This window comes from Lonchura striata, chromosome 2, assembly GCF_050655825.1.
Source record: "Lonchura striata isolate lonStrDom1 chromosome 2, ASM5065582v1, whole genome shotgun sequence".
Taxonomy (NCBI): Eukaryota; Metazoa; Chordata; class Aves; order Passeriformes; family Estrildidae; genus Lonchura; species Lonchura striata.
The window spans coordinates 134,975,174-135,002,519 of record NC_140704.1 but is presented as its reverse complement, the minus strand read 5'-3'; the positions used below and the strand labels follow the sequence as shown (position 1 = coordinate 135,002,519).

Below are 27,346 nucleotides of genomic sequence, written 5' to 3'. Positions count from 1 at the left end.
AGTAGTAGAAAACATCTGGGTGAGAACAGTCACTGAGAGCTCAGATGAAATAAAATCATAGAATAGTTTGGGTTGGAAGGGACCCTGCAGGCCAGCTAATTCCAGCCCCCCTGACACCAGCAGGAACAGCTTCCAATAAACCATGTTACTCAGAGCCCCATAACAACTCTTCTGTAACTCAGCATTTCACATGTCTATTTGTGCGTAGACACTCTGTGTAGTTATTCAAGTGCAGAGCCAGAGATAGAAATTTATTTCACTTCTGCTTCTTTTTCCCTCTTTGCCTGTCACTTCATAGACTCTGAGTTATTACTGGCTGCCCAGACAGCCACCTCAAAAGATTCTCTTATTTTGTGGACTGTAGGAATAAATAATTTCTGCTCTGTATTTAGGGGTTGACACAGATGGATTTGTGCTCTCTTGCCCCTCACAGTCTATCAGAGCCTGTCAGGTGGTATGTGCCTGATGCCTTGCGTGGTCTCATCAGTGAGTGATCGTGGCTGCTATCAGGTGTGATGAGAAATCCACAGATTAAGCAGATTCTTGTAGAGGTCATTTTACTCTGCCTTCTATCATATAGATGAAATCTAGATTTTGTGTGGAATGGCACAATTGAGGTTTTTAGTTAATTCTGTTCAAAAGGAACATCTTCAGTGCTTCAAGTCCTCTCTTTACTCGGGGTTGATGTCTAGCTCCACTCAGCCAAGATGAGAGCATCATTTGGTCCCATTTTTTCTAGAGCCTGCTGGTACTTCTGATGCCATGGGGGCTGCTTCACCTGTGTTGTGAGGGACTCCAGGCAGGAAGGCAGGGAGCTGTCTCCATGGAAAGATTTTCTCTCCATTTGCCTTGGCTGAGGAAGCACCCCAGAAACAGTGGGAGTCTCTTCAGCTGCCACCATCACCAGAGAAAAATGTTGTCATGGTACATCCCTACAAACATTCACCAGGATATTTTAAACACTTAAGCAATGGCATTTTCAACCATGGCTTTCAATTAGGAAAAACTCTAGAGCAAGTCAAGGTGAACCTAGGAAATGTGGGTGGGAGTCAGAGGGCAGCATGGCCACAGCACAGGTGGGTTTCTATCATGACATGTTTCCTCTGCAGGAAAGAAGAGAAGGCTGTTGAAGACAAACCCTCCTGGGGTTTTTAATGGTATTTTCTCAGTCTCTGTAGGATACCTCAGTTTCCAGTCTCCTCCTGGATGCACTGCAGATGTTAACTTTTTCAGGTTAATCAGTAAACCAGTCGCTGAGCATGGGTAGAGGCAAATGTCCTCACCCAGCTTTCTGCTGGTGTACTCATCTGTGAAGACTGCAGTGAAGTTTTTCCTGTTCAACACCATCTCTTTATTCTAAAACTCTTCACTGAAAGCAAACAAGGGTATCAAAACACTAACTCTGTTTCATCCCGTTGTCCTTTACCTATCAGATTTCAGAGTTCATGCAGTTTCAGTTTATCTTATTGGAAAATGTGGGAGAAAATGCATCCAATTTCTTAGGTATTAGGGAAATGTATATTATTTTCAGTCCTAATAAATCAAAACTTAGGAAGAGGACCTTATTCAGCCTTTCATCCTCTTATAGGGGAATTTAAAACTTAAATGTTATAATGAAGCACATGATCACAGAATGGGTAAGGTCAGAAGGAATCACAGAATGGCTAAGGTTGGAGTTCATCTAGTTCAACCACCCTGCTCAAAAAGGCCCCCTAAAACACATTACTCAGAATTGTGTCCAAAAGGTTTTTGAATCATTCCAGAGAAGGAGTCTCTACAACGTCTCTGAGCAGCCTGTTACAGTGCTCTGTCAGCATCACAGTAAAAAAGTTCTTCCTGTGTTCAGATGGAATCTCCTGTAGGTCAGTTTCTCCCCACTGCTGCTAGAAGCAAGAAGCATTGCACGATTTTCCAGTGTTGTTCTGCTGTCAAAAATCCAGCAACTTTCCATGGTTTAGTGCCCATTTAACTAGTTTCTGCTAGAAAACAATTTTGTGGCTTTGGCTCATAAATGCAGGACTCTCAATTGGACTCACTTGCACACAAGCTCTCAGGCTCTGCCAGAGCTGTAGGTCTGATCTGCTGAGGGTTGTGTTCTGATTAGCTTTAATGTGACCAAGAAGCTGACACAAGAAAGCAAAATTGAACACTGGTTAGAAAATATTGCCCATATCGTTTTTTAACCTCTTACATCCATTCAGCTGTGCTGAACATCAACTGTCCCTGCAGATGTAAAGATCACATCTCTGATGTGAAATGAGCACACAGCTTATAGACTTCAGCCTCCAGCTTAAAGAGAGATCAGCTGCTTAAGAGAGATCAGCTGCTGCTTGGGAACTTACTCATGACTCAAAGGTAAGGGAAATAACTACAGGAAAGCATTACCCCCTGCATGTCCTTTTGCACAATACTAAAAGCATGTCTGTATTGTCCCAGCTCTCAAATTCCATAGGGAAATACAGGGGTTTTTATCAACCACTGTAAGCAGAGTGGGAGCAAGCCATGAAGCTGGTTATACCTATGAATATAGAGGAGGCTGGACATGGGGCAGCAGGTCTGGAACAATGGGAGAGTAGCCCAAAGACTGGAGGCAGTATGCAGTTTTATAAGCCTCCTTGAGGACTGACCTTTTATCTGGGTTCCACCAGGCATTTCTCAGGGTCCCAGAGCAGAATTTCCTAGTGTGTGTTATTGGCAGGCCTCTAGTATCCTGCTTGTATTCCCCCTACAAAGCCTGGAAAGAGTCATGTGCCTGTGGCAGTTTCCTGCTAAGCCCAGCATGGTGCTGGTAGCAGAGAACAGCAAACCAGCCCAATGCTACATCCTGAGCTTGTGTGCAGCCTCAAAGCAAATGCTGATGTTGGGAGAACTCAAAGTCCATCTATTCTGGTGTCTTGGTTTGACAAGACAGGAGTCTGTGAAGGAGGGCAAAAGCCTCCTGTGCAATGGAGAAGGTAAACCCCCTCCCTCCGAATTACCAGGATTTTTAAATTAAAAGGCTCTCAGGCAAAGATATGGGAATGGGAGTAACAATTCTTTACTAGGAGAAAACTAGATAACAATTTAAAAAGGCAAATGCAATCGGTACAAACAAAACTAGTGATAAAGTCCAGAACCTGAGGATTCGGGGTGTTGGTAGCAGTTCGGTTGGGATGATTGCTCCTCTTGCAGTGGCTGATGAATTGCAGATGCAGTGGTGATCTTTAGAAGGTATAGTTTTCTCTGAAGATCTGGTGGCAGTTGGGCCGGTCTTCCTCTGCACCGGGGCTGCCTCTGAGCTCCGCCGCCGCTGCCTCACCGCGCTCCGGCCGCTTCTCTGGGATTTCCCGCCGAAGGAGCTGCTTCTCTGGGAAATCCCGCAAAGAGAGCGAGCTGCTCTGTCCCCCAAAGGTACCCCTTTATACAATAAAAGAGTGCTTGGCTTCCCCCTCTGGGTGGAGCATCTCACAGTGGGATGATGTTACGTTTACCAGCCCTGCATTGAATCAGTCAATGGCCCATTAACAAACCATTACCTCTTCGGAGCAAACCATTGTTCTTGGAAGAGATAACAAACCTGCCCAACCTCCAACAGATGGCAAATAGAATACAAGCTTATCTTACAAACCAGGACATCTGGACATCTTTTCAGCATTGCTGGCAGAGCTGCTTGCAGGACTGTTTCCGTGCCTGACAGAGATCAGAAGCTGGTGAGCAAAACAATTTTATTTAGGCTGATAGTTCACAATTCATTTTGAAGAAGTCTTCCTGGACACCTCATGCAGGACACTGGAAATGAATGCTCTTGCAGAGCTGGGGCCATGCTATGCACCAGCTATAGCTTGTCTGAGTGTCTGTTGTCTGACTCTCTCTGGGCTATTTTTCACAAATCTCAGACTGTTTTCCATGCTTCCCTTCCCAGCAGATGCTATAGTAAAATGAGTTTAAATTTTTTTCTGAGGACATTAAAGAACATTTGCATTTGAATTTTTTTTTTTTTTTACTGATGATTGAGGTGACTGCAAGTTAAACAGGAGCTTTGTAATTACACTAATCTTTTTTAAGAGTAGTGATAATGTTAATTAGGAAATTTCTAGGCAGTAAGGAACATTACAATACTTGTAATTTGTCAGAAAGTGGACTGCAGAAGAGAGATGCAAAGAAACTTGAATCACTAATTAAACATATCCTACCTAGTGCAGAATTTAGTTTTTCTTCAAAATGGTATGAAGAAGAAAAATGGGGTTCATTGTGTAGGCTGTGTCTGATATGCAGTTTAGCCACTGACTAGAGGGCTTAAATTATGGAGCCAGCAAAGCAGGACAAATCCTCCTTGTCCCTTAGTTGGCATTGAGTGGGAAAGACCAGGCATAGGATGAATCTGAATCCCTACACTGCTCTGGATGTGCCTGGCTCAGTGTAGTGCTTTGCCCTTCCTGTTCCCAGCTTCTAGACTAGTCTACAAGTAATTACTTTAAATTAAGTTGGCTGTGGCCACTGTCTTGATTTTCAAGTCTCACAGCATGTCTGTGAGTTGCAAAGTAATGCAGAGTGAAAGTCTGGCTGCTCATACCAACACCTGTCTGCTCCTGAAATTTCATGAGGTTGCTGTTTGGATCTAGGACATTGCTGTCATACAAAGGAGTAGTGTTGCTCCCACCTTGAATCTGTGCTTGTGCTGCTTCATTTGCCTTAGCACTCTTTTGACTCCTTTATGAGGCAGTTTTTCTGGGTGAATTGACAAGAAAATATTCACTAATGTAATTTTTAAAATAAAAGTTTTCCTTAATGTAAAATCTCACCTGTAACACCAGCCCCCTAAGATTTCGTGATCCAAAGACTGCATTGCTCTTCAGCACTTAAGAATGGTCCTTCTTGTACTATGGCCTTATAGTCTGCCATATCTGATTGTCCTCTTTGAAGAAATCAAAAAAACCCAAATTGCTCAAGTAAAAATATGACCAAACTCAAAACCCAAGGCTTTAGAAAGATGAACAAACAATTGACTGTGCACTTGAGTCATAAGGGAGGTGAGGACATTTGACTAACCTGGTAACTGAAGACTGGGATTATTCCATTTGGAGTTTTGGTGACATGTATAAACTGTTACGCTCATGTTTATAATGTCACCATGAAGTGTCCCAGAACAATGGCATTCACTAATGGGAGCAGTTGGGAGATATGTTTTCCATGCTTTGACTAATATGGACTTTGAAATGTGTGGCCAGCAGCTTCAAAGAACAGCCAGTTGGTGTGTGAATCAACACCAGGCCTGGAGCAGAGCTCTTAAGAAAGGGATATTTGCAGTGTGCTCAAAAGTAAATAGTCAGTCTCAAACTGAACAGATGTGTGCTGCTTTGACTGAGATTATACTGGTATAAGTCCACTCTCCTCAATGACATTCATGACTGATTTACATCATCTAGGCTAAAAGCTTTGGCTTCATTTGGTGATATCAACTGTTTTGCCCATAATGGGGAAATGAAGAGAGATTATGGAACTATGACAGCGAGAAATCACAGAATTGTTAAACTCTTGGATGAGGCACACAGCTCTCTGCTGTGTTTTGCAGAAACAACCCTGTAAGGTAGAGGTCTGTGGTGACGTGCAAGGTTTGGAGGAAGCCCCTCCACACACAAAAACAATGACTCAGAGCAAATCAGCCACTGGCTCCTTGGACAGGACTTCTTCATGGTCCTGGGGTGACGTAGTAACACAGAAGTGCATATCCCTTTGTGGACAAGTCTACTTCTTGCTGACATTTAACTTCCTAGAACCAAATTAGCCTCATGGGAGATGAAACCTCTACCAATGTCCTAGCTAACATATTGGATGATTTGACTGTCATCCTGCTGGAAACAAAGTAATTTTGCCAGCTGATACAGATTGTACTTGAAGCCCTTTTCTTCAACAGCCAAAGATATCTCCACTGTAAATATGTTCCTGTGAAAAACAGCCAAAATATGGGGTTTGTGTGCATAAGAAACTTGTACTCACACAGTTAACTATCAAATAAAACCTAGTTTAATTTTTTGGGCTTGAGCTTGGGAGTAAATAGATTGTGACTCCATTTACTTTGCCTTATGACTCTAACCTACTATTTCTTAATGTTTCTTTTCCATTTTTATTGGGGGTATTGTTGTGGGTTTGGGGATTTTTTTCTGCTTTGTAATTGTCACAAGGTTCTTTTATTTATTGACTTCTTATCACATTATTTTCTTCCCTTTGTTTTTCTCAAAGTAACAATCTTTTGCGCTCAGCAGTGACTAAAGCACCATGAACATTTTTATTCAGTATCTGTGTTATCATGCAGCAATGACTCGGTCTTCATCTCAAGATGACCAAGAGCAAAGCTTGTCATGTCTGCAGAAGCTTCTGTCAAACAAATAATAGCATCTTTCACCTGATCACGTCTACTCCATCTCTTCACTGTTGTACTTGTTTTTGCCAGAGTTGATGTTCTTCACAGTAATTTGTGTGGTCTGTGTTTTGGATTTATGATGAAAAAGTATTGCTGGCAATCAGGATCTTTAGTTACTGCTGAGCAGTGCTTGCACAGCACTGTGGTGTGTTTTGTTTCTCACACTGCCCTGTCGATGTGTAGGCTGGGGATGCACAAGAAGAAGGGGACACAGCTGGGACGGGTGACCCTGACTGACCAAAGGAATATTCCCATACCTATGGTGTTGTGCTCAGCATATAAAGCTAAAGGGGAAAAGGGGACATTTGGCATTCGTCCTCCTAGGTAACCATTACCCACTATGGAGCCCTGCTTCTGTGGAAATGGCTGAACACTTATACACTGATGGGAAGCAGTGAATGAATTCCTGATATTGCTTTGCTTCTCATGCAGCATTTGCTTTATCTATTAAACTGTATGTATCTCAACCCACAAGTTTTTGCAGTTTTATCCTTCCAGTTTTCTCCCCCATCTTGCTGGAAGAGTGGCTCCAGCTGCGTGAGGCTGAGCTGGCTGCTGTGATAACCACACATCAGAGGCTGCCAGGACAAACTGAAGAGCAATGCATGGTTTAAAAAGCATGCATGTGAGAGATAATAGCATCTGGCTCACGGAAAAGATACTCAGTTCTTCTCCATCTCTTCAATTCCTGAAAAGGAATTTATCTTCCTCACCTCATTTCCATAGTAATCCCTGTCAAGGATAATGTCTGTAACCATTTTATCCTATACTAATGCTAAAATAGCAGGGAAAAAAGACAGCAAGTTCTATATTGGAGAATCCACATAAGACACAATTGCTGAAAGACCAACAATACTAATAACTAGGGGAAAAAGTATAATCACCTTGTTATCTCTGTAAGTACAACAGACAATATAAAAAGGTGTTAAAGGTACGTAGAATGGATCATTCAACTTCACTGATCTTAGTTTTCTCTTGCAGAAGGCAGCTATGAAGTAGATGCTTTGGATTTTTGTGACCTAAACACCTGCTCTTTATGTCAGCATTCACCATGGGTTACAAAATGCTAATAATACTTTATATTTTAAACCAGTAAACTACAGTTTGTAGTAAAATGTCAAAATGTACCACTGCACTATGTCATAGAGCCTGCTACCTATATCTCAGGCCCTTGCAAAAAATTTGCATGTGAGGCCATTTATTTAGAGTTTATTTTTTTATTCCAAGATTTGCATTAAGTATCTGCAAACTAAAAGCATCCAGCCATGTGTTTATGTACCCATCTACATACATGTGAACATTTCAGGGAGTTCAGGGCCTCTTGTTTTATATCACCACTGATAATCTAGCAATTGTTTATATTTAAAATAATAATGCTGCTAAGCAGAAGGTTCTGCCTTCTGGAGTCCACTTTTTTTTTTGTGTTTGTTTTTTTTTGGTTTGTTTTTGTTTTTTTTTTTTTTTTTTTTTTTGCATTAGGAACTCTCTGTAAATGATTAACACTCTAGAAATCAAACTAGGAGAGCCAAGTGCAAGAGGTGCAGGAAGGAAAGCGAGAGAACTATTGCAGAGCACCCCTCTGCAGGAACAACACACTGGAAGGGCCTTTGGGCAGCTCCTTCCTCTGCCATAAAATCAAATAATTCTTTAAACAGATGGCTCCAACTTCATTCTAATTGCAGTCAGGTCTTTTCTTTTTTCCCTGCCCTGTTGTTACTCCTGTTAGAATATTTCTGCAGTGCCACTGGCTTGGAAGCAGTGTGGTTTTCTGCCTGTTTTTACCCATGTCTGACATGGGTGACTTTGTGTTTCAACAACTATTCACTCAGGTTGTGACATGGAAAAGCATTTTCTGTGAAGATGAAAGGAAGGGTTAGTTACAGCTAACAGAAGATTATTTGAGTTAGAATAGGAGATAAGCCTGCCTTTGTTTGAAAGTGGTGCTGGAGAGGTGCATGCTGGAAGAGGTATGCCATTCCTCTCAACTGGTAAAGGGAGATTCTTACATGAAAATTATTTTGAGGATTTGCTAAATAATGTATTAAGCTGCTACATTTCTCTCAGGGTTTTCTGTTTCTGACTGAGGTGGAGTCAGAAACAGCTCATTTGTACTTTAGCAAGACTACAATAACAAGAGGGAACAAGCTCTCTGTGCTTGGCTGGAGGCACATGTATGTGTGCATGCAGAGGCTGTGTGTACATGCAGAGTGAGACATCTCTCTGAGAGTACTCCTTGTGCCTTGTCCTGCCTGTTGTAACACTGAACAGCTCTATCCACTCCCTTTTGAGCTTGCCTCCAGCTTCCCATAAGCCTTGTATCACCTCCTTGGCTCTCAGTTTAGGGGTCCAGGGAGCCATGTTAAGCATGTGATAGGAACAGCCCAGCCTCTCAGTGTGAGCCAGACTGAATTTTCTGGGGATTAATATTCCTAGGCTTGGAGTGGTGTGGTTTGAACCTTACCTTGTACACCAGGAATTAGACTGGGTCAAACAGGAAATATCCAGAAAGCCTGCTCCTGGGCAGCAGTAGAAGCATATCCCCAAGCCAGCTGGCCATTTTGTGGGAGAAGCTGTTCAGGCAGTGCTAGATTGCCTCCCTGTTTCTCCTGTGGGACCTGGAAACTGGCAAAAGTTTATAATCCTATTCTTGCTTTTCCTGGTATTTAATTTCTGTAGTTGCCATGGAGACAATATGTGATGGCACTTGAGAAAATCTTTTATTAAGATGTTTTCAGCTATGATTGATGTTTTTATACAGTCATGGGAGAGGTTTTTATTTGCAATCTAGCAGGCATTATTAAAAATATTAAATGGTCTTTGATTATGCAGCAAAATATCCCAGGAACTACAGCGTCCCAAAGTATCACAGGCTGCTCATGGAAACAGTGTAAAAATCCATTCTGCCCCTTCTCCATTCTCCCATTTATTTCTAGTTTTAAGATTTCATTCCAGAGAATAAGAAATTGAAATGTAGAAGTTGAGAGGTTTAGTTTTAACTCTTCAGAAAGGAAAAAAAATTGCTACTCATAGTGGTCTCTTAACACTACCTGAAAGTAGGTTGTAGTGAGGTGGGTAATTCTTGTCTCCCTAGTAACAAGTGATAGAACAAGAAGAAATGGCCTCAGGTTGTGTCAGGGAAGGTTTAAATAGTACAGTAGGAAAAATATCTTCCAAGAAAAGGTTTTCAAGCATTGGAACAGTTTGCCCAGGAAGGAGGTTGAGTCACCATCCCTGAAGGTGTTTAAAAGACATGTAGATATGGTGCTTAGGGTTTCAGTGGTGGACTTGGCAGTACTGGATTAATGTTGGACTGAATTGTCTTAGAGGTCTTTTTCAACTTAAACAACTCTATAATTCTAGGCTTTTTAACAATACAGTGGGTAGATATGTTTGTATATAAAATAGTAAGCACATAAAAAATTACTTTAGTTACATTATTTCACAGTTCATATTCTCCAGCTTGGTTTGTTACCTGCTATGTATATGAATTAAAATAATCAGAGTGATGAATATAATTAGGATCTCAGGAAAGTGATTAAAACACAGAGATAAATAGAAGAGTCCCACTTCTGTAGTTGCTGTATCCTCTGAAGTTCCCTCACCTTTTCATAACTTACCAGACTCTCATTCCAGCCTTTGCAATTTGTAACTTTTCTGGAAAAAGATAAATTTTAAATTTGTGAGGTAATGTAGTTACCAAGTCTCCTCTCTCTATTCCCAACAATGATGATGCCAAATGTTTTAACTCTCTCCTTTTCATATACTGAACAATGCCCTTTTTCCTTTATATCACAATGAAAAAATCAAATGTATTTTCATTTCATGTTCCCACACTGGTAATTGCCCTTTTACTCTTATTTCAGCTGTCCTTCAGTACTTCATATGGACCTTAACTGATCTCTGAGTATATGAATTGCACTATGAAAACCATTGGAACAAGGACCTTGTTTTATTTATACATCTGTGAAGTACTAAGTACAGCCAGAGCTCTGTGAATAATAATAGCTAAATGATAAGCCTCTCCCAATTCCACATGGTAGCTCTTTGAAAAATATGTTTTTTGTTAAGGACTCTGAATTCCTCTTGCTTCAGAGTTAACTCATAATTGGAAGTTTAGAACATGTTCCACCCCTTTTTCTTTTTTTTTTTAGTAAGATCCATTGAGTTCTGATGAAATCCCAATTATTTGAAATGCTGCATAGCTTTTGAAACAGTATATGCCATTAAATTTATTTGTAACACCTTTAGATCTCAAATTCATAGAGAAATCAAGAAAAAATAGGAGCAACTGTTTAACTATCCTTTATAAGTGAGCCGACAACAGATATTTAGAATGTTTGTGTTTTTTCTGCTCATCAGTTCAATTTATAGGCATAGCAAGTTTCCATAAATGATGGTGTATACCTTTTAGTCAATGCAAATTATGTTCCTTTTCCTAAGTTTCCATTTCACAGACCTGGCAACTGCAGTTTAATGTGCTTTAGGAAAACACACATATAATATGGATAAATTGCATTTCACCATATAACTGAATCTCCAATGCAGATTTTAGTCTGCAAGTGATAAACTTAGTAGAATTATTGCCAAAGATACAGATTTCAGCCTGGCTTTCATTTGCCATAAAACCCTTATTTTACTTTGACAATAAATAGAGACTTTGCATGTAAAATGTCACTTTAAAATACTGTCAGAATTATGTGAAAAGTTCTCTGGTAAACAAGCATCAGGTCCTGCCTGAGTGCTGGGAGCAGGACCATACCCAGCCGCTGCCACACTGCTGCTCACTTATTTTGAATAGCAGTGTGCTGCCACCCCAGCTGACAAATGGATTTCTCCTGCCTGATGGTTCAAACCTCCCTCCCCCACGCCTCAGCTTGTGCAGGACCCTCATGTAGCTGGGATGGGGATGCCAGGCGAGTGCTGAGGGTGCCTTGCTTGAGGCACATTTTCATTTCTTGAACTCATTTACCCCAGCACCCCCTGTACAGGTCAGTGTCACCCCTGACAAACTGCACAGGGCCACCAGTTTAAAACCCTTGCTGTGGATTGTGAATTTTGATCCTCCTTTAGTGTTAAACATTGGCAGGTGGCTGATAAAGAACATAATGGTAATGGGGTGTGTTTTGTGTGGATTATTTCAGGCACTTAAGCAAGGCAGTGAGGGAGCAGCAGGCCAGAGGAAAGCATTCCTCAAGCCTGTTTTGCCACCAAGTAAAATGCTGGCAGATCCACAATCTCAGTCCATGGTCTGTATGCTCAGGGGTTATCTAGGAAGGACTTCAAATGGGTTGGTGACTTTCATGGCTTGTTCCAAAACATATTAAAGTGAAGTAAATTAAATTTCTGTATTGTTTTTTATTTTTTGGAAAGCTTAAGGGCAAGATGTTTCTGTGACAAGCCTCATGCATTTGGAAGCACTGGAAGAATGTGTCAACAGTTCGAAATCTGGGGTCTGACAAAGTGGCCTGTATGCTCGGACAGATGTTTCGGTGATGAAAAAACTTGCATTTTATGCCAACAGTTTTGAATATTTAAAGCCCTTTCCTGTAGAAGTCCTTAGTTGACTGAAGTAGTACCATGGCTCTGAAATTGTGTCTGCAACTGAATTCCCTAACTGAGGTTTGTCTTGAGACTTATGTGTGGGAAGCTCTGCAGTGCTGTGGATGATATCACAACTGGATATCACAACTGGAAACTCAGAGAATATCATGTTTATTACTTATTAAACTGGATGTTCCACCAGTCCTTTAGCCTCTGAAGGATATTAAGTGGCAGACACAGCACAAATAATGAAGCCTTTCACATGATAGTATGAGAGCAGAAGGGCTCTGGTGGCTTTCAGGGCAGTACAGCAATTTTAGGATCTTTCTTCAGTTACTGGTTTTCTTTCATTCATGTATGGTTTTCCTAGCCTGAGATGTGCTTTTTCTCCTCTGAATGTTGCTGTATGTGGTAATCCTGGTTCATTAGAAATTGTCTGCTGATTTAAGATTCACTCTGATTTGAGATGTTTGCAATTTAATTTTCCTTTGTACTGCATTTTCCCCCATTTTTAAATTTAATCTAAGCACATGTGAGTATGAACCCACATGAGACAGTTTTGCCATGCTGTAGCTGTATGGTGTTGCTGTACTTTCATCTCATCTCCCTGAATGGATCCATGTGATATTTGACCTTGGGGCATCGTACTCTGCTCTTAATCTTTAGGGGTCTGTCCATCCCTGGCTTTGGAAGCATGATGCTATCACCATGCTGAGCAGAGCTCATGAACACCTGTCAGCCTGGAGCAGGCAGTGCAGTATATATGCCAACAGCAACGCTCAGGTGAAACATGTGGTCATTGCCATAAGATGACCTGAGCCATGAGGGTAAGGTTTGAGCCCAGCTGCTGCCTTGATCATACACATGCACTGCTTTTTCTTGTGTGCAAACCAGGAGGTTGCTTAAGTTAGGCACAGAGGAGTGTCACAGCAGAAGGATTTTAAGCTAAAAGATGATAGAGTTAGACTAGATACTAGAAGCTTTTCACAATGAGGGTAGTGAGGCACTGGAACAGTTTGCACAGAGAAATTGTGGATGCCCCATTCCTGGAAATGTTCAAGGTTGAATGGGGCTTTGACCAACATGATAGAAGGTGTCCTTACCCATGGCAGACAGGTTGGAATTAAATTATATTTAAACTCTGTTCCAAACCAAACCATTCTGTGATTCTGTCTTGGTTTGGAATGACAGGTGTCGGCTAAGGAAGGCAGGAGCCTCCCCTGAAATAGGGAAAAAAAAAATGAAGATCCCTTCCCTCCGAATTGTTATAAATTTGAAATTAAGGGGAGCTCTCAGGCAAAAATATCGAAGCAGGAATAACAGTTCTTTATTAGGCAAGAAAATAAAAAGATACGATAAAATAAATAATGCAGTGAACAAAAACAACACTGACAGAGTCAGAATACACCCTGACACCCTGTTAGTCAGGGTGTTGGTAGCAGTCCAATTGGGAATTATGGCTGCAGTCCTCCTGGAGTGCAGGTGTGGTTCTGTTGGAGCAATGATCCTGTAAAAAAGGGGTGTAGTCTTCCTGCAGTGGAAGAGGCAGCTCTTCCTCTGGGAAATCCAGTGCAGGAAAAGCCGTGTTGATGTTCAAGAAATTCAAGATTATATCCAGGTAGAAATGCTTGGCTCCTCCCTCTGGGTGGGGCATCTCACAATGGGATGCTGCAGCTTTTCTCAGTCATGCAGTGACATTCAACAGGCCATTAACAGCAGATATCTCCCCCGGAGGGAGGATTGGTTTGTGGAAGAGATAAAGAAAACTGCCCAATTAAGAGAAGATAATTGCCCCACCTCTAACAGATGGCAGTTGAATACATCTTGCAATCTAGGACAGATTCTCCAAAAAGACAATTCAAGATTGTTTCTGTTCAGACGTATGCTGATCATCATGATAGAAATCTTATGTGTCCCACAGTGATATTTGAGCCAAGCTCACAGGTACCTGGTGAAACAACCACTGTGGTGCAAAAGCAGTTGCTGTTCTGGGGAGGACACCCATGATGCAGGGCATTGGAAAACCCACTGCTGGAGATTTGATTCACAGCCTCTAGAGGCACTCAGGTCATCATCAGTACCCACACATGGGTCTGATTTAGCACATTATTTTAGATGACCAGTGGAACACATGACCTCATCCTCTGCTCACCAGCTGCATTCAAGAGCTGGATGGAGACCCGCTTGTGGTCTGGCTAAAGATCAATGGTGTTTTCTCCGTGGTGTGCTGGGTGTAAGGTTTCTGAGTCCTGTGCAAGGTTTCTCACCCCCAGCTGAAAACTGGGAGGAAGGAGCTGCAAGGGGTTGCATCTAGAGATGCAGCCACAATGATAGGACCGGCCTCTGGAACAAGAAGAGCCACAGAGAGACTGAGTTCTCATCTGGGAGTAGTGGGGATTTGTTACAATTACTAAAGTAAGTGCAATAAAACGATGGGGTAAATGAGGGGGCAGTTTCTGTTTTCTATTCCCTTCTGTCTCCTTTTTCTTAAACACTTCATGACAAGGCTGACAAGGCCACTTCTCCACCTCCTCACAAGGGAGCATGTTGTCATTTTAAAAGTACAAATCTTTGGGAGAAAGAAAACAGTTTTGATTTAGTGCTGTTTTTTGAAGCTGCTGTGTGGGCAGGATGAAGTGGTCAAACTTTGGGCAAGATCAGTGCTCAGGATTTGATGCTACAGCATTAAGGTGTAAGGAAGGAAAACCCATCCCCTGTGCTTCTGCAAGGCCTGGGTGGTGTCCATGTGACAGCATTTCCCCAGAGTGGAAGGAGGCTGCTGTGTCCCTGTAACAGTGCATGCTGATCCCAGCAGGGACATCGGTGCTGAGGTGTCACATCACACACCCCCCCACTGGCTCCAGCGAGGTGTATTCCCAGAGCATGAAAAACACAGCTGTGTGAGAGCCCAGAACATGCTGCTGGATCGGAGGATCCTGGGGAGAGGATGCAAGAGAGGAAGGACCTCCAGTGGCTGTGGGCTAAAATCTTGAGTGATGCTTCTCACTGAATACTTGTACTCAAGCTGTGGCACTGCTGCTGTAATAGTTAGCAGAGGGAGCCCTCTCACTTCCTGCTTTCTTGTCTCTAATTCCCCTTGGCCCACTCAGTCCTGTCCTGGTGACACCTGGCAGGCAGCCAAGCACTTCTCTCAGAGCAGTTCTGTTGTCTTCTCCTGCCGGCTCCAAGCCCCTACAGAACATCGGGGCTGGAAACAGTTGGATTCTGCTGCTTGGCTTAAATATTATATTTGATTTATAATAAGGCTGTTGTTTCTTCACACTTTTGGGGATGCCTTTGCTTAGTCTGGGAACTATCTAGCCATGACAACAATCACCCCTCCAAGTGCTTTTGGGACAACATGTTGCTCTTCATAAATGTTGAGGGGTAACAGTCTCTGTTAGTGGCTGGTAGGCGCTGCCTGTTTGGAGTTGCCCAGGCACCTTTTTGGGTAAGTCTAATGAAACATGAGGCTGTAAGCACAGAGAGTTGGATGCTGCTTTACAGCCTGGAAACAGTTGTTATGCTGGGTTATATTACCATGACCTTGTTTATAAAAACTGATGGTAAGTTTGTCTTCTCTACAAACTAATGGGGCTCCTCACAGCACGATAGAAGTGACCTTGAATGGGTTTTTAATACACTTAGGATGGTTTGCAATGTGTTAGAACATTTTGAGAGTGTCAGGGAGCTCTATCAAGTCCGTGTTGTTTGACCTTGCTGAAATGGCATCTTTAAATGACTTCTTTCCAAAATAATGAATCCTGCTTGAGTATTTTTAATGTCTTGGCTTCATAGAAAGCTTGCAAATCTTATTGAAATTTAGACAGTGTGATTAGGAAATTGTTTAATGAAATAACACAATACATTAAAGAAATTTTCAGACCTATGTTCCTGGCTACCCTGTCAAATAGTGGATATGTTGACACTTAAAATAATTGTGTTCCAATAGGAATCATTTAATTGCTGATGGTTTTCCTTCTCAGTAATGTAAAAACTAGGTCCTTTTTTTGGGGAAAAAGACCTGTCTGTGGTTTTCAGCTGCCTAGTTTTGTCTTTCATGAGATTTAAGAAAGTGTTCTACTGAAGGACAGCAAAACCAGCATGCCTTTCTATTCCTACTTGTTTACTACTTAAGCCCTAGTCAACTATGCAGAGGTATTTTTTATCACTTTACTCACTGCAGCATGAACTCAGTGACTGAGAAGTACAATAATTTGGTTTTGACTGGGTCATAATGTGCTATCAGAAAACCACCATTATATAGTTCTTCTTAAACTAATAAATATTTTCGTATTTCTTTGCTTTGTGATTTGCAGACTCAGCTGTTTGGAGTTTTACTTGCTGTTTCTTCAAATTTCCTCATCAGTGTCTCTTTGAATATCCAGGTATGATATGGTTTCTCTTTATTCAGTGTTGTTTATATTTAGCAAGTACTTACATTGCAGTTTAGTTTTGATGAAGTTCAAAATGCAAAAATGCAACTTTTGTTGCATTTAATAAACCTTCTCTCTTTCATTAGCTGTAATGTAGCAGTGCCCTGCTATAGTTGCTAGGAGTTGGGAGTTGTTGGGAGCTCTCAGCCTGTTCTGTGCTGTGGTTGTCATACAGGAATAGAAGAAACATTCATAACTCCTCCTCTTTTTAAAGCCATAAAGAAATACCAGCTGTGAGTCACTTGTGGTCCCAGTGAACCCGGGAGTAAGGAAGGGTACTATAAGAGACAGTATCAAAAGCTTTGCTGAAGTCTAAAAGATTGCATTAACTGGCTTTCCTAGATCAGATAGGTGGGTTACCCTGTTACAGAAGGAAATCAGGTTTGATAAGCAGAACTTACTCCTGATGATTCTGTGCTGGCTGTGACTGATGACTGCATTTACCTTGAGGTGTTTTTTCAATACCTCCCAGAATAATCTTTTCCATGATTTTACTGGCAATGGATTGAGACTGACAGGTCTCAATTCTGATTGCTGTCTGACTGACAGGAATTTTTCAGGGTTCTCCTTCTTGCACTTCATGAAAATCAGGACAATGTTCACCAGCTTCCAGTCAAGTGGGACCTCTCCAGATTCCCAGTTCAAAAATCAAGAGAGATTTTACAATGACATCAGCTCATTCTTTAAGGATTCTTGGATTAATCCCATGAGGCCCTCTAGATTTGTAGGGATCCAGCTGGAGGAGTAGATCCTGCACAAGTTCAGGGTCAGCTGGGATTTGATCATTCTCACAGCCATGGTCCTCCAGCTCAGAGCATTGAGCCTCCCTTGGTCCATCATCTGTGTTGAAGACAGAGGTAAAGAATGCATTAAATGCCTCTGCCTTGTCCGTGTCCCGGTTTGTGAGGTGCCCATCCTCATCCTGTAACAGTCTGATGTTATTTCTATGCTGCCTTTTGCTATTATAAATCTGAAAACTCTATTTTTATTGTGCTCCACATTTCTGTCCATCTTCAAGTTGAGCTTTGGCCACATGAATTTTCTCCCTATAGTGACAAGCTGCATCTCTGTATTCTTCCAGTTCACCTGACCTTGCTTCCACTGGGCAAACCCCTTTCTTTTTTGCCATAGACCCAAAAGAAGATCCCTGTTCAGCCAAGCCAGCCTTCTGCTTGACTTCTGACACTGGGGAATTGCTGCTCCTGTGCCCTTAGGAGGTGATGTTTAAAGAGTGACCGGCACTGATAGACCCCAGCACTACTGAAACATTTCCCAAAGGACTTTTCTTACTAGTTCTCTGAGCAGCCTGAAGACTGCTCTCCTCATGTCCAGAGTTGAGGTTTTCCTGCACTTTTCCTCCTGTCAACAAAAATCTTAAACTCAAACATTTCATGGTCTCTGTGGCCAAGGTGGTGGCAGTCACCACGTCACTCATGAGAACTGACAAGCAGCAGATCAAGGAGGCCATCTTTCTGAGTCAGCTCCCTCAGGACCTGTTCCATTAATGCATACAGACATAAAGGTTTTTACAATATTGGACCCCAAAATAACTTTGGCCAATTTAGTTTTTCTTCTTCAATTAAGATAAAATACTCTGAGTAAACACTATTTAAATAATAAAAATAAAGGGAGGTGTTGCCCTTACAACTTTGGTAAAGCATTGTAGGGTGCCAATTATAAAATCCTTTCTATTTTAATAATTAGAATACATACTCAGTAGAAAGTTACATTTTTCATTATAATCTGTATCTTGTAGGCTTAATTGTATTTTGAGGTCTTCTAACAAACATTTTAAAGCACAGAAGACATTGTTATGTAAATTGTCCAGAAGTGTTTTTGCTAGCTAGTATTTTAGGAGTTGTACTTATTGCTTTTTCTGTAAAGGATGAAATAGAAAGTTGTGGAATATGAAAGCTTCTGTTCATAGTAACCCAATTTATTAAAGCTAGAAGGTTCTTCAGTGATTCCCTTCTATTTAAACAACATTAGCTGGAAAATCCCATAGAAAGAAACCTGTTTAGCCAGAGGAGGTAGGCAAGTTGAGATGACTGCTGCCTTTCCACATGAGTTCCAACCTGCAGGTGGTTACAGTGCTAGGACAGGCTCTGAGAAAAACTCTGAAGTGGAAAGGTAAAGGTGAAGTGAAGAAAAGTGAAGGTGAAGTGGGAATTCAGTCTAGCCATAATAATGAGGTTGTTCAGATTTCATATCTTTTGTCTGCTGAGGATACTGGGTGCCAAAGTAGATGCTTTGCAAGGGGATGTACCAAGGCATACAAGCAGACTTCTATTGACTTGTAATTATAACATCCCTTACTGGATTTGAACTGTCAGCTATTTAAATGCTGATTAGGGAAACCCAACGGCTCTCTTTGCCATTTGACAAAAAGTTTAAACTGATTTTTTTTTATCCTTTAAATTAGGTCTTCATTTAGTAACTGTATCTTCTAAATATGAATTATGACTTTCCCTAGATCTCAGCATTTATTTTCACACTCTTATTAACTGGACAGGCCATTTTTTTTTTTGTTCTGTCCTTTTCTGACCATGTAGTCCATTATCCTGCTTCTCTTCCCTCTAGCAGGTTGCCTACTAAAGAACAGCTCATCATTTGCAATGTATTTCAGCTGAGTTATAAAGAGCCTCCACCGAAATACCATTTGCACACATCACTGTGCAAAGAAGACATCTGGAGAAAGAATGCTGTAGAGAAGTTGCTGAGCTCACCTTCCTGTGTTTGCTGCACATCATTTCAATCTCACTGTGCCTTCAAAAGTTAATCCTACAAGAATCTGGGGTGAAAATACATCTCAGGATTCAGTTAAGAATTTGTCCTGTTTAATTTTTGGCAGAAACTTGGCTTCTTGAATAATAATTTGAATATTATTTAATATTAATTTAATTTGTTTATTTATTGGACTTTTTAAATTTCTCTGTTTATATAAATGGAACATCCATTTTGGATGGGTGGCTCAAGTTTTATTTCCTTTTGCTCTTTTTCTCCTTGGAAGGCTAGAATTTAATCCCCTGAACACATTCCACAGCATGAAACTGCAGTGATGTGCTGCATTTTCTCAACAAGAGCACTGACTAAGACTGTGGGGTATTACAGACATTGCTGTTTGTCCCATGCTGTGTTAAGTAGCCTACAGAGAAGGATGGGAGTATGAGGAAAATCCTTTACAACTTCTCTGGGCTCTGCAGGGGCACTTCTAAAATCAAATATCAAGTAATGGAGAAAAAAATTTCTTTTACCACCATTTATATTGCAACAACTGTATCATTTGATTTCCACCTTTTTTGACCCATGTGCAGAAAGACTGGAGAGTAATTTGAGAAAGAAAATTATAATCTGTAGAATTAATTTGGTAAACATTGCATCATTCCCAGTAATGACACTTTCTTGATGGAGACTGCCTGAACGCTGTTGCAGAGGATCAGTGTGATCAAAGAAAAAAATGTCTTGCTATATACAGGTTCTTGCTGTACAGCCAGAGAAAAAACAATTACATTCTGCCAATGATACCTTCTTCATGTAACAGGAAGTGTTGATGCATACTTGAATGTATGTTACACCTGTGCCAACTGTTTTTTCTTTAGAAAATAATGCTTTACTTATGATCTCCTTCTAAGGTCAAACAGGATACTGTAGCCAAATCATAAATTACATTTAATTAATTTAGAGTCCTCCCTACAGAAGATGTGATTAAGTGCTGCCTTTTTTATTTTGAAAGTATATTTGTGGTGAGGATAGGTTTCACAGACAGGAACACCCTGTTGTCAGTTCCCCTTGTCCAAGTTTGTTGCCACAGTTCTGATTCTGCCTCGTCTCCTGCCTTTGAGTGTTTCCAGATCCAGAGCACAACTGCTGAGCTTTGCTTTGAGACAGCAGCAGATGTGTGCAGTGATAGCTAGGAAGCACTAGATAGTATTCACTTAGCATTTTTCAGGTTTATTCAGAGGCCTAAATTTTCAGCCCTTTCTACCACGGCTAAGAAAGCACATCTGAAGCAGCACTGAGTTAACACAAAGCTCTGCAACAACTAGCTCAAAGTCCTGTTTAAAAAGAAAACCTCAGAGCACCTGGAGTTTGAAGTTGACAGCCCCCTTAATTATTCCACTTTTGTCAGATATAAGAACACAATGGAAGTATTTCTACTCACGCCTGTTCCTAATAATTAATTTTCTAGAAATGCGCTCATCTCCGACTGGTGTGCCAAGCAGAGCAGAAGCCCTACTACACGAGCAGGCTGTGGTGGTGTGGGATTGCCCTGCTGGGGCTTGGAGAGGTGGGCAACTTCACAGCCTATGGACTCGCCCCCATTGCTCTTGTCGCTCCACTGGGATGTGTTTCTGTTATAGGTGAGACCGTTTGCCATTTCTTCCTCGAGTATGTGCTTTAATCAAATGCTTGCTTCTGGCTAGAGGAATAATACCACAGAAACTGCAGCAGGAACACAAGAGGAAAATGTTAATGTCGTGGTTTGAGAAGAAATTATTCATATAATTACATGAGCTGACAGTTTGACAAAAACTGTCTACTTAAATCAAAGACTCTTCTAATATATTTCTTTTTCCATGGTTTTTTTTCTTTTGTGTCACTGTGCTCTGCTAGGCTCCTGCCCAATGCTGTAAGTGTTGCCAGCTCTGCAAGCCCCCAGAGAGGGAGACTGGCATCCTGCTGCATTGCTCAGAGCTTTGCTTCTGATCCTGAATGCTTACAACACATTCTCTGTTGCCATCACTCCAAGTGGTTTCTGCTGCCTGTTCACTGCACATCACCATGATTCATGTTAATGTGGACAAACTTGCTTGACACTCCATAGTGTGTGACAAAAAGGGCCTAGAAATTTCCAAAAATGTTTCATGCGTTTATGGATATTATCAAACATGTTCATTTATATACAGATTAATTGGACTTTAGCTGAAGTGATATGATCTCACTCTTTACTTCATGTGGGTTTTTTTGTTATTAAGGTGCTCAGGTATGAGAGGTCTGTTTCTTTGACAAAGTAACAGACATTTAAAAATATGTCTTTATGTTGTGCTAGTGTAAAGCAGGGTAGACAGGGCAGTATTGTACAGAAGCTGTAAGAACAGGAAAAAAGGGTGCAGCTACATCCATTAACCTGGTCACTTCACATCCACAGCTGAAACATCCAGGACTGAGAGATCTCAACAGTTCTGTATATGCTGGAGCTCATTTACTTGCTATTGGCAAGTGCTAACATTGCAAGGTCTGCAGTTACCATTTGCATGCTTGGAAGTGACATTGCAGTGAGTGATTCTCCATGGGAAGGTAGAAAAGATGAAATACCTTCCCAGTGGACTGCCTAGCTGTAGTGGAAGCAAGCAGCTAACAATATGTAGATGCAATTTAGCAGAGACGGAGGGAGAAGGAAACTGCAGGCAATTTACTGCAGCCTTCAATGTTAAACTATTGCAGAATTTCAGATATAAAGCCATGTGAGTTCATTATAGTAGGAAAGAGTTCTCAAAGAAACGAATGACATATTACCCAAGATGAAAACGTAAATTAACATGCTATACCCCAGTGTGATTTTGGTGGTAGTAGTTATATATGTAAAAATTGTAGGCATTGTCAGACATCTCTGAACATCAGAGAATATTGGTTAATCTCATTTGTTGTCCAAACAGAAGAAAATGTAAATATAGAAAATTAGAAAGAAAAAGCAAAAAGCAGTGAGTAGAAAGAAAAATCCCTATATTTATTAAACTAAAAAAGGTGAGATCACATTTAGGGTTGATTTTTAGCTGAACAGATTCCTTCTTTGCTTCTGCAAAAGAAGAAATGTTGCATCTGGTGATTCCTTCATTCTCCACTTCCCTTACTTACAACAAATACCAAGAAACCATTTTGCTAACTGTTATGTATTACCAAAATTCTCATCCACTTTCATTTTTTTTTAAACTGTCCCAGAATGCTTATTCTGGAAGATCCAAGAAAGCACTTTAATATCTTATATTCCATTCCCATAAGTCAGCTGACAGTATCCATTTCATAGCCCAAACAATAGAAATATCTGAAATTTTATTTAGTCTAGCAAACAATCCCTTAAGGAAGAGCAAGTAAAAATTGTGAAGACAGCCAATTACAGCAATAACTTCCCAGTAACACTTCCTACTACAAGATACTTTCCTGTCTTCTGAAATTAAAGCCAGAGAGAGAGAGAGCATCCTCTCAATTTCAAAAGAGCTCTTCATTGAGGGCAATGACGAACTGCCCAAGTCACATGTGCATCATCTGCTAACAACTGGGCCAAGGGTAGTTTAGGCAGTAGGTTTTCCAATTTAAAAGATCAAGAAATATTTTTCTCATTAAGTTGTGACCACTTTTAAGGGGTGGAGGGTGGCCTTTGCAGAGTCTAGCTTACAAGTGTTTTTGAGGTATTGTTGAATGTGTGTATTTCATAAATTAATTTTTTTTTAAATGAACAAATTATGTACTTGGTAACAAACTCCAAATGCATACCTGAACCCTAAGTCCAACCTTCTGAGAATCATTTTGTTCCCAAATTCTGTGTCAACATGTTCCATATGGTAAGGGCTGACTCTCACTGACATTGGAAATGCAGTACATATGGTGTGCTGAGGGGAAATGTGCTTTGCAGTATGTCCAGTCACCTAGGGGATCCTCTGCAGGTCTCTGTGACTCTGGGTTTGCAGGGAGAGTTTCCTTTGATTGGGAACCAGGGTTTGGAGGAGAATAAGGCAGACTGGAGTCCCTACCCAGAATGAATTTGAGCTGTACCCATCATATATCTCCAGACTTCTGAGACGGGAAGCATCTTAAAATAGATGGAGCCAACATCTATTATGCTCTGCTACCACATTTAACTGCAACCAACTGGATTTTGCACTCAACCCGGTATCAATTAATTGGTGAAAACTTTGTGCCTCTTTCTATTGAGCTGGATTGTTCCAGTGTCTTGTTTTAAAAAGAATACAGCACCAAAGACTATGAATTGGAATGACACCAAGAGATTTTTTTTTTTAATAATTAATCTAGAGAAATGATATATTTTTCTTCTTACACAGTGGAAGTATTTCTGTGTGTGGTTGCAATGATGCAAGCTCTACATCTGTTCAGGGTTTTAAATAGTTTGAGAAGACAGCAGTTGTTTTCTTCAAGAGGAGAAATTAGTAAATTTTTAATTTAAAAGTGGAGGAGTAATACATGTTTGATGTGATCATTAAGAAACTTTCTATACTTAAAAAGTAAAACATGTTTTACATGTGGCTTGGGTAATTTTAGGTTGCAGTAGTTTTTAGTTCATCATCTTGCTTTTGCCTGCAGAAATGACTTGGGGATGGAAAAGGTGAGGAAAGGTCAGTGGCATTGGAGACCATTTCTTCTGCAATGTTCATCATTCTGGGGGGAGTTGTTTTACACTTGCCTCACCTAGCCTGAACTTGTTAAGATCCCTTTGCATTTTTATATGCTCCTAAACAGCAGTGGGGAGCTTCAGGCTTAGGAAAATTATATTCCTGAGGTACTTTAGGAAGTTTCTCTGTAGAAATGGATTTGTCCCACTCACTGTAATGTAGCATCTTTGTGGTCTGAGAACTTGGAATTCTGAGGACTCTGTTACTAATGATATCTAGGAAACAGTCACCAAACTATTCTTTAAAATATTTGATTTGTACTTGTCTAGAAGATGAAAAAAAAAGTATTTTCATGGTTTTTCCTTCTCTTTGCAGTGTATATGTCCTATAATCCAGGTTCCAGAATTAAGCACACCTTAATGGTCTCTCTTTTGAGCAGTTTCTCAGATGGGGAAAAATGTTTCATGTTTTGTTCACCACTTTTCCAGTACAAATCTTTGATCGTGTTAGAAATATTACAGGCTCAGTGTGCAAGACAGCTGTCAAGAGGTATCTGTAATGTCTTTCTTTGTATTCAGTGGAGCATTAATATCCATCATATAAACCAAGAACAGGTTTTGGAAGTCAATTATATGTAATTAATTTGTTCCCAGGTGTCATTTGCTCTGCAGCAATTAAATGCACTACGGAACTCATCATCTCTCCAGATTTTCCTGACTCTGTGGCAGACCACAATAGCTTGTGTTTGGGGCTGGATTGAAGCATCTTCAAGTTCTCAGTACTGGGAGGGTCCTGATTCACTTCAGCTTGGAAGACAGGCTGAGGGTCTGTTCATACAAAGCATATTCTGAGGTCACATCTTGGAATGGGACTGCCAGCAACTGCATTCCCGTAGCTTGAGCACTGCTCAACTGATTTAGGGGTAAAATCAACTGGGTGAACTTAAACTGCTTGATTAGATGGAAGCACACCGTTAAGTTGCATAAAATAGAGTAAATGCTTGGTCTCAAAGTGAAATATTGTTGCACAAACTGAGAGAGGTGCAATAGTCTTTGAATCATACCTAGTTCTCTTCCCTTGGTATTTCATCCAGACCACTGGTGAAGTGTTCTTCTGCATGGGTGAGTTTAACTGCCTTCACCTGACTGAATCTGTTAAGCTTAAGAGAATTAACATTTAAAGCAAATATGAAATTTTGTGGATTTTTTTTTTTTTAAACTGTTGGAGAAGACAGTAGTGTAAGCAGCCTATGCATTTATGAGGAGAGCAGTAATCTTTTTAAATAGTGCATAAAGCTTATCTAGAAATCAAAAAGAGGGAAAGAAAGAATATAATAATATTTAAAATTATAAACAGTTGTTACAAAAACTATTTAGTGCAAGATTTGGCAGTAAAAACAAGAGGTAGTATGATCATACATATTCAAAAATGGCTTGAGTATCAGGAAAACAGCTTAATAGTGAAATACAGTGAAATAGTTTTGTATAGGAAAATAAATCATGCACACACACTCGAGTTTTTTGTGGCTGGATTGGACAAAATACACAGAATATATACTATGAATCAGTATGTATTTTCTATTTTTTACTTCTGTTGTGTATTATCCCTTTCTTAAAGAAACAAACAAAACCCAGTCCTAGCTGCAGCTTTCATGTCTAGGAAGCAGAGGAGGTATTTTGTGAGCTGGATTCTCACCATTCATTGTCTGCTAGTGGCAGAACCCACACATCACATTGCTCTTTATTTCTATTTGTGCTGGAGAAAACCTACATATGGAGATAATTGTAAATAATCACTCTCCTAAGAGAATGAGCAGCTGACTGAGCTATGTATAGCACCATTACAGCCCTTCCTCAGGTCACTTAATTGCATATAAAATGTTTTAAATATTTTTTTCAATTTACATTGAAATTCACATGCTGCAATAAATACACATTAATTCAATACATGTGAATATACGATCATTCAATATATAATGAATATATTCATTCAACAATGAATGTAAACCAGCCTGGCTTACATGATGAAGATTTTTAGATAACAATTAAGCTTCTGAACAAATACTTTCCCCCCCTTTTCCATCCAACAGTTTTTATTTATCATGATTTTGATGTAGTGTCAAATCATATTTTCCATTTGAGTTTCATGAGCATTAAGAAAGGCTTTTTCATATAGATATAAGCATTTTACAGGACCTATTTATTTCATAATTTATGGATATTAATATAAGCATGCAATCAAGGCATGAAACAAATTCAAGGATTACATTAGGTTGTGCTGGTTCTGTTATGTTTAATCCTTAACAGATCATTTCACAGATTTTCTTGCCCTTCTCTTCATCTAGCAACCATTGTCATTGGGAATGGGAGCTACATCTCTGCCTACTTTTGGAAGTTTTACCTTAATAATTAGTGAAAACCTAAAAAATTATTCTGATTCACCCAAAAGTACACAATTCTTCTCAGATGACCAGGGATGCCTTGATGACTTGAAGGCTGATAATCCAGGCCTAGGGCTGTCTATGTGTTGCATTCCCAAAGACAACAGTTCAAAACCAGCGAGCCTCCAGAACAATGATAAATTGCTTGTTTTGTTCCCGAGCTACTGTCAGCTTACTCTTTGACACAATTTTTTGTCTGGGTTTCTGTATTGTTGTATTCTATTGCTAACCAATTTTAAAAAACCAAAAACACAAGAAGAAAACTATTCCTCGCTTTGACGCAGACCTCAGTCTCTATGTTTGTTTTTTTTAAAAAAAGCAAACAAAAAACCAAAAAAATTGCAAAGATGTATTCATACTTTTTAGCACAGCAATTGCCCAAGTTCCTCAGTCTATTCACTCACAGACTGAAACATAATGTTCAATAATTTATTTCTCACATCAGTATAATGGTGGAGGAAGCACAGTTTCTGTGGAGGAAGAGCAAAAGAATTCTGGCATGGGAAAGGAAATATTTGGGCTGAGTGGTAGGGAATTAAACTTACACTGTAGTGATGGGGTGAAATCAAGAAGAAGTGGGCTCAGAGGAAAGTATGGGGGTATAACATCACTGGTAGAGAGGAGGAGAGGAATGTAAGATACCTCACCTGTGATCTGAGGGAGGGTGGGAAAGGAGAGGAGAGTCTGGGGAGTTTCAACAGGTCTGCATTTAAGAACTGAATTTGGGATACAGTAAGGACTTATATTAATATATCTGGTAGGCCTAGTTGTTAGCCTCTGGATGCCCACTTATTCCTGCAAAGAGTTCACGACTCCTAGGATAACTCAGATTAGAAGGAACCTTAGGAAGTGCCTAACCCAACCTCCTGCTTAAAGCAGGATCAGTTCAGAGGCCATCCAGCAGAGAGGAGAGCAGAGAGCCTGTGTTGGCCTTTTGGCATAGTGTCTTAAACTCCTCTTCAGGAGGAGGTAATATCTTAGAAAACTGAATGCACCTGAGGTTGTAAGTGGGAGCTAAGGAAGAGGAGCAGAGCTAGGAGGGCTGTGGGTTTTTCACTGGGCTCCTGGGGAACACTTTGATGTCTGTCATTTGTCTCATCAGCCAGAAAAGGCTGCAAAGCCAGCAGAACTCTGGCAACACCAGCCTGCATTCCCAGGGCTCCTTTCATACTCCTCCTCCCCG

The 27,346-nt window shown here is 40.5% G+C and overlaps 1 protein-coding gene across 3 annotated transcripts in view; it reads left to right on the top strand.

The window, feature by feature from the left end:
* The window catches only part of NIPAL2 (NIPA like domain containing 2), an 88,439-nt gene that overhangs the window by 22,124 nt on the left and 38,969 nt on the right, over positions 1-27,346 (top strand). For 2 of the 3 annotated variants that reach the window (XM_085572399.1, XM_031503742.3), the window contains 2 exons: positions 16,261-16,329; positions 20,567-20,738. In XM_085572399.1, the coding sequence (XP_085428525.1) occupies positions 16,261-16,329; positions 20,567-20,738 (241 nt within the window). The remainder of the gene's footprint in view (positions 1-16,260; positions 16,330-20,566; positions 20,739-27,346) is intronic. The other variant, XM_085572400.1, reaches the window with a different exon arrangement.